The sequence below is a fragment of the Equus quagga genome, chromosome 13 (assembly GCF_021613505.1).
Source record: "Equus quagga isolate Etosha38 chromosome 13, UCLA_HA_Equagga_1.0, whole genome shotgun sequence".
NCBI classification, from domain to species: domain Eukaryota; kingdom Metazoa; phylum Chordata; class Mammalia; order Perissodactyla; family Equidae; genus Equus; species Equus quagga.
The window spans coordinates 92,320,556-92,328,588 of record NC_060279.1 but is presented as its reverse complement, the minus strand read 5'-3'; the positions used below and the strand labels follow the sequence as shown (position 1 = coordinate 92,328,588).

At 55.3% G+C, this 8,033-nt stretch overlaps 1 protein-coding gene across 1 annotated transcript in view; it reads right to left on the bottom strand.

The window, feature by feature from the left end:
• Positions 1-245: 245 nt before the first annotated feature.
• Positions 246-8,033, bottom strand: part of OPA3 (outer mitochondrial membrane lipid metabolism regulator OPA3) — a 49,166-nt gene continuing 41,378 nt past the window's right edge. Inside the window, exon 2 of the mRNA XM_046682879.1 lies at positions 246-3,618. Within this exon, the coding sequence (XP_046538835.1) occupies positions 3,194-3,618 (425 nt within the window). The 3' untranslated portion in view covers positions 246-3,193. The remainder of the gene's footprint in view (positions 3,619-8,033) is intronic.

Here is an 8,033-nt window from a genome sequence, read left to right as displayed (position 1 = left end):
CCCGGCACCCTCCCAAATCACCACGGGGCAGGCACGTCATGTCGGAAAAGCATTGTCTGTATGGGCCTCTGTCCCTGCTCTGGACGGCGAGCCCCCTGAGGGCAGGGTTGGGGCTGTCCCGGTCACAGCTGGGACCCCAGCAGGGCACAGAGTGGGCACCCGGGTGAAAGCTTCTTGAAGGAAAGGATAAACGAAGGACACTTCTTCTAACGGGGGTTTTTTAAACATAAGAAAAACGCATCAACTTGAAGACCAGCAACCTCATTGACAAATTTATTCTGACCCCACTCCCCACGTCGCAAAGGTGTACAAAACTTTAGCTAGGAGGAAGCCAGAGTGGGGAGCCACGCTCTGGCCTTGTGCATTTTAAGAGGGGACTCGGGTTCCACTTCCACACCCCTCGTTCCCACCCAGTGGGTGAGGCCGAGGCGTCCCACAAGGTCTGGCCACAGGCAAGGACCTGTCAGGGCTGAGTCTTGAGTCTCGATGTGAGGGCAATGTCATGTCAGGGTCAGGATGGTGCAGGGGTGAGGAGCTTGGGCTCTGGCCCAGACTGCCCATCTTCGCATCCCACTTCTGCTTCTCCCCTGCCTGTGTGACCCTGGGCAGGTGACTTGCCCTCTCTGTGCCTCAGTTTCCTCATGAATGAAACGAAGAAGATAACGTTATGGGGATTACGTAAAGCACTTAGAACAGTACCCAGCACACCTAACCAGAGCTCAATAAACAGGATCTGTTACGACAATGATCACTATTTATTGACATGATGGGCGGGGGAGGGGGCAGTCCCAGTCCCAGGCCTCCAGCAACCAGAACTCCAGCGATGGGTCAGTGCCAAGTGGAGCCCCCCGGGAACCATGGAAACCAGGCCCCGTTCCTGCTCACTGGCTCCATCCCTCCCCCCTTCATGCAGTGGTCTCTCTCTTGCCTTCTCCCCTCATCACTTATCCCACTCAGGTCACTTCCAGTTTTAAAGACATGCCCCCCCCTACCCCCCCCAGGGCCCCAGCTCCTCAGCTCCCTCTGCATCAGCTTCTCCTGCTCTTCCAGAAGGAATTAAGATGCCTTAGAAGCCCAGTTTCTTGACTTTCTCTCTGGGTAGGTCTCGTGTCCGGATCATTCGGACCCCCATGGGGAAGTGAGGGGAGGGAGGAACGGGGAGAAAGGGCCCTGCCCCCCCCCAACCTGGAGCTGCTTGGAGACGGGCCCAGGGGGACAGAATGCAACCCCTGCCTCTGGGGTGCCGTGGCCTCTGTGGAGGTCCCCGCCGTGCCCCCAGCCCCCTCCAGGCCCTGCACCCGGCTCCGCCTCCCTCCCTGGGCCCCCACTTTGCTCTCTTACTCCACCACCTTGGACAACCACCCTCATTGGCTGTGTGGCCTTGGGCAAGTCCCTTTGCCTCCCCCGGGCCTCAGTTTCCCCATCTGAGAAAGAATTCACAGGATGACTTCCTGCCCCTCACCCCATCAGAACCCTCTCAGCTTCTCTCCTATTTTGATGAGCTTTGCGCCATTTTCATCTGTCATCCTTCTCAGACACACCCTTACGATGCCTTCCTCAGCCGGGGCTCCTTTAATCGGGAAACATCTACAGTCTGAGCCACAGACAAGGCGGGGAGGCCCACGCCCCTCCCTGCTTGGGTGGGGAGCCCTGGGAGAGAAACCAAGCAGTGAAGGGCGGTTTCTGGACGGTTTCTCATGGGGAGGGCCAAATGCCCAATGGGGTTGGCAGGGATGCCAGCGTACTCTTGGGGTGGGGTGGGGGTGTAGTGTGTTGAATGGCGGCTCCCCAAAGGGGATGTCCCACCCCAACCCCTGGAACCTGTGAATGTGAGGTTATTGAGAAAAGGGTCTTTGTAGATGTCACTAAATTAAGGATCTCGAAGTGAAATCATCCTAGATTTAGGGTGGGCCTTAAACAGAACCCTCACTTATGAGAGACAGAGGAGGAGAAGGCCACGAGAAGATGGAAGGCAGAGACGGCAGACATACCAGGGAGCACCGGGAGCCCCCAGCAGTGGAAGAGGCAGGAAGGCCCCGGGGGAGCCTTCAGAGGGAGCACAGCCCCGCCGACACCGTGATGGCAGGTCTCGGCCTCCAGAACAGGGAGAGAAGAAATTCCTGTTGTTTGAAGCCACCAGGTTGCGGTCATTTGTTACGGCAGTCCTGGGACACTAATAAAGGAGCTGAGAGCACTGGAAGGTGGCCCGGGCCAGTGGGATGGGGGTGGGACTCGGGGCCAGAGAGGCAGGAGGGCACCACTGCATGAAGGGGTACTGCCGGACCACCCCGAGCCCCGGGGAGGAGGGCACGAGCACGCGGATCAGCAGATCCGATGGAAGAAGAGGGATGAGATTGCCTAATCCACGGCCGGCAGTCCCGAGAGGCCAGCGATGAGGACAGCGGGGAAGGTAGGAAAGGGCGTGTCGGGAAGGGCCCAGGGACTCTGGGGACAGGTACACAGGGGGCCGGGGCTGAAAGACAGGCTGGGTTAGCCCTAGGCAGGATCAATTTTCCCACCACGTAAGCGGGGCTGGGAAGATGACCCCGCACAGCCATGGCCGCGGGCTGTGCCACAGACAGAAGGACGCGGGATTCTGCTGGAATATTCCCCTTGGGGCCTCAGGGGAAGGACCACAGATCAGGTTAAGGGGGAAGATGGAATATTTGGTGGATCAGCTGCAAGCCAGATCCCTTTTTCCCCTCAAAGAGAGTGGCGATGCCCAGCTGGAGGCCAGCTTAGAAGGTGCGGGGACCACCAGCCATTGAAAGACACTGCATTTCCTTACAAGGGCTGTACCGATTGACAAAGGGAAGGGGGCGTTCCGGAGTAAAGGATGAGAGTCTCAGAGAGAGGTAACACTGATCAGGTCAATGGGGGCTGATGGGTTGATCCGGCTCCACTCGGGGGTCCATTTTCTCTTCTGCCAGAAGAGTGGGTGTGTTGTCCTGCTGGCTGGGCCCTTGTGGGTCTGTGTGGTCTGGGGCGGGGCTGGAGAGATGAGCCCTGTGGACGTCCGAACAAGCTAGAGGCCAGGCGGCTGTGCTGAAACACACAGTGGCAGGAGCCACGGGTCGGTAGGGGGTGACCGAATCCCAGTTCCATCAAGATCCAGGTGGTTTCCGCGGGGCCAGCACAGGCAGGGGCAGTGCGGGGAGAAGGCCACACGGGGCACACCTGGCCACGTCCAAGTTCAGACTTTAGCAGGCTCCTGTTCCTGGGATGTGGGTGGGGGCACCACAGGGGGCGCGGGTGGCGGGTCCCGGGTGCCCAGCTGGGCGCGCACCTCCTGCACCTGTGCCCGCAGCTCCTCCAGGGCGCCCTGCGGCGGCGCCACCTGCACCTGCGCCTGCAGAGCCTCGACTGCCAGTGCCAGGTGGCCCACCTCGGCCCGCATCGCGTCCCAGGCGGCTTGCTGCTGCTCCTCCTTGTTGCGCTGCTGCATCTGGTGGCGCCAGTACTCCAGCACCAGGCAGCCGCCGCCCACAATGAAGATGGTGGCCTCGCCCAGTAGTTCGGCGCCCAGCTCAGCGGCCGCCTCCTCGTTCAACGGCTTGATGACTGTGCCCCGGAAGCCCATGATGCGCATCTTGGTCCGCATCTCCACCCAGTGGTACACTGCAGGGGAAGAGAGGGGTCAGGTTGTGCACCAGGAGCCCCCTGCAAGCCCCGCCCCTCTGCGTCTCAGTATCCTAGTAGGAGCAATGGGGACATGGCAGCCAGAATCACGATGGGGGGCACTTTAAACCTGGTCTTGCCCTGGGAATGCCGACTGGGGTAACCCAAGAGCATCTTTTAAAATTGCCCAGGCTAGTGGTTAAGCTCGTGCATCCCACTTGGGTGGCCAGGGGTTCGCAGGTTCGGATCCCAGGCGCCAACCTAGCACCACTAGCCAAGCCATGCTGTGAAGGTGTCTCACATAAACAGAGGAAGACTAGCCACAGATGTTAGCTCAGTGACAATCTTCCCCAAGCAAAAAGAGGAAAATTGGCAACAGATGTTAGCTTAGGGCCAATCTTCCTCACAAATAAAATAAAATTGCCCAGAAGATTCTGGCAAGCAGCCAGGAATGAGAAACCTTGCCCCAGAGGGGAGGTCCTCGGTATGGGGGCCTTGTCACAAGGAGCTCCCAGGGCACAAAGCACCTGGGTCACCTGCCAGACCTCAGCTCCCTCAAGCCACCAGCAGGCCGGTCAGAGTCCTCCCCTGGCACTGGGGCCCTACCCACTTCCCAGGGGAAAGGCAGACGCCCTTTCTTTCTTCCCCAAACGAGGAGTCGGGGCCGCAGTGGGCAGGACCTCCTGGATCCAAAGAAAAGGCAGCTGCAATGGGGGAAAGGAGGCTAAGCCACTGTGAAGACGGGGCAAGCCACGCTCGGCACCAGGCTGTGGCTCCCACGCCAGATTCTCACCAGCCCTGAAGGTGGAGCTACCAGCTGGGAGCTCTTTGAAGACGTGAGGTTGTGGGCACCTACCTTGGAAGAAGCTCAAGAGCTGACTGGGGCTGCTGGAAGGAAGGAAGTCTTCCCTGCCCAGCCGCTTCACTGTGAAGGCAGATTCTCAGCACTTGAGTCTTAAAAACCAAGGCAGAATTGATGCTGAACCTGACTCAGCTGTGCAATAACTCATAGTCATCCAAGGACACGCGAAATGCCTGGGGTGCCCGTTCAGCTCATATGGAGATTCACTTCCAACATGTCATTTTCTTTTTAGCATTTAATAATCATCCATGAAGATGCACAATATATGAAATGTTTTAGATTAATTATGCACTAATAGTCATTTTAAAGATAATTCAATCCAGAGGAAAATAATTTAACATTTAGAACGTTATGGCTCCAGGAAATTAAACAAAATTAAAATTTGAATTTCTGTACATATTTTGGTTGCTGATACAAAATTCATTAGAGAGGATTCTGTGGGGAAGGAAACTACAAACATAGGTGAAAGAGACAGGAACAATGTAAAGTTTCTGACTGTAAAAGACGAGCTTGGTCTTTTTAGATTTTTTCTTTGAAACTGGACATTGGCAGGCAACAAATCGTGAGAATCTGTGGATTGCTGCAGACACTTCAAAGGAAGGATGCACCGGCTGTGTTTGAAATGTCAGTATTCATAACTCACCAGAAATTACATCCTTTGCACCTTCTGGAGCTTACGAAGAGAAGTTTTAGTGGTCAACATGAAAATGCAATAGAGGGCGTGGAAATGAATAAAAGAAACCCTAACTAAACTGGAGCCAGGAAGGCCCGGAGGGAGAGCACTCACACCCTATTCACACATGGTCACTTACACCAAACAGGAAGAGAGACAAGGCTTGCATCTTGGACAGGAAATAAAACTACTTTTCTACTGAAGGAAGATTTTTCTCCCTACCCAGCAACAGCCCAGCCAATGAGAAACACCACAGCTCAGCCAATGACAAATGTCACACAGCTCAGCCAATGAGAAATGCCGCAGCTCAGCCAACAAAAAACCCCACAGCTCAGCCAATGAGAAATGCCACAGCTCAGCCAATGAGAAACACCACAGCTCAGCCAATGAGAAGCTGTTGCCACCCTGAACTGTTACTTTCCCCCAATGGACTTTCCTTTAGAGCAGCCCCTCCCCCTCCCCCTTTTTCTCTATAAAAGCAGCTCCCCTCCTTTGTTCTCTGGGTTTGCCTTTGGTTTGCCATAGCATGCACATCCTGAATTGCAATTCTTTTGGCTATTCCCGAATAAACTCATTTTGATATAAAATAACAGGCAAATTTGCTTTTTAAATGGACAAAGGTGTATAATTTTTCCACTTTTTAAAGAGGTAGGGCAGCAAAAATATTTGATGAGCTCTGCCCAGAGCCAGCAGTAAGATTAAAGGGGTATCCCCAGGAGCCTCTCAGTAACTGCCAGCTGCTGTGGTCACTATTACTGCTAATTGTTACTGAGGCCCTGGTGTGGGGTTCCTGGGCTCCAGGCTGTGGAGACCCTTCCCACACTGTGGTCCTAACATCAGGCCAACCTGGGGTCCACCCGTGGCTCTGCCATCTACTGCCTGGGCAATGACAGCCACTTTGAGCTGCCTCTGTAAAACAGGGAGATGATGACCATACACCAGCCCTGGTGCGGGGCCTGGAGCTGGGCCTCTGTCACCCTCTCCTTCATGTCAGGACCATATAGCAAAGTGGCCAGAGGGCACTGAGGAGGGACAGCACCAGCTTCTGCTAGCATCCCTGGGTGAATGTCCCTGCATCTCAGTGTAGACCGAGCATGGGGACTTTAGACAATGGGTGGGTCTGGGTGTGCAAGTGGGAGTGGGTACATGGGGTGGATGGGGGGCACACATCCAGGGCATAGGCAATCAAGTCAAAGGGTGTGTGTGTGTGTGTGTGTGTGAGAGGGAGAGGGAGAGAGAGAGAGAGAGAGAGAGAGAAGGAGAGAGGGAGAGAGACAGAGAGAGAGAGACAGAGAGAGACAGAGAGAGAGAGACAGAGAGAGAGAGAGACAGAGAGAGAGAGACAGAGAGAGACAGAGAGAGAGAGAGAGGGAGAGGGAGAGGGAGAGAGGGCTTTCAGAGCAGGGGCTGATGGCGATCTCTCTCAGGCCAGTGGCCAGATTTGAGGTTGACAAAACAAGGTCTGCTGGGAATGGAAGGTTGGGGAAAAGGGGTAGCTTGTGAGGGGCCAGGATGGGACAAGACTGAAGACAGCACCAGATGTGAGTGTCCAACAGGCCCCTGGACGTCTCCCAGACACACCACACTCACCACGTCCAAACCCGACCCCAGCTGCCCCATCACACACACTTGTTCCTCTTCCTGGGTCCCTCCTGTCACCACGTCAGAGACCTGGGCCTCATCCCCAGGAGTTTCCTCCCCTACAGCCTCTCAGCCACGCGTCTGGTCCGTTCTCCCTCTTGGATGTCTCTCCTACACCCACTTCTGCTGTCCGGTCCCGGCTCCATCCCAGCTCTGACCCGTGCTCCTTCCCTGACCTCTGTTCCTCCTGTCCATCTGTGTGTCCCTTTCGGAGTGCCTATCAGAATGGGGAATGGTCTTGTCATCCAGTCACTTGTTTGCACGTCTCCCACACTGGACTGTGAGCCCAGCGAGGCTGAGGACCGGGGCTGTCACAGTCACTGCTGTGTGCCTAGCACGGACCAGGCCCACAGATGATGCTCAGTGTACTGTGGTGAATGCATCAATGGGTCCCTGCCCCACCTCCTCCCCATCTGCCAGCCCAGCCTCACTCCTGCCACTGTCCTCCGTGTAGCAGTCAGGAGCTGGCTGAAAAAGAACGAAAACCAAAAACTGCCATTCCCTTCACTAATAAAAGTAACACACTGCATGAGAATTAAGCACTCAAACTACAAAATTAAGAGTCAGAGTCCCCGCGCCCAGCCCTGATCTTAGACCCACCTCAAACGGACCCCCAAATCTTGCCCTCATCAGCCTTGTCCACCCAGCATTACTCCCTGACATTTGATAATAAATAGACATCGCTCATCTCTATTTCTGAGTTTTTCAACTGGAAATGTGCTGGTATGTAAGAATTTACAATTCTCTTCTTTTCCTTTTCTTCTTTTTTGCTGGGAAGATCTGCCCTGAGCTAACATCTGTTGCCAATATTCCTCTTTTTTCCTCCCTCCACAAAACCCCAGTGTGTAATGTATATTCTAGGTGTACCTCCTAGTTCTTGCATGTGAGCCACCGCCACAGCATGGCAACTGACAGACGGGTGGCGTGGTTCCGCACCCGGGAAACGAACCCAGGCCGCCAAAGCGGTGAGAGTGCCAAACTTTAACCACGAGGCCATCAGGGCTGGCTCAGCAATACTTCTCTCTTGACCCCCCCCGGGCCCCAGTGTAAAAGGTGAGCGCTTTGTCCCCAAGCAGCCTGTCCTTCCTCCACCCCTCTCCTCCCTCCCCATTTTCACAAGGAATTTGTATACATTCCTTGTTCTTGTATTATACTCTCTTCACTGTCTCCCTCAGCTTCCAGCATGGCCAGAGAGGAAACAAGCAGTCTCCCCCTCCCCCCTCCTCCCCCTCCTCCCCC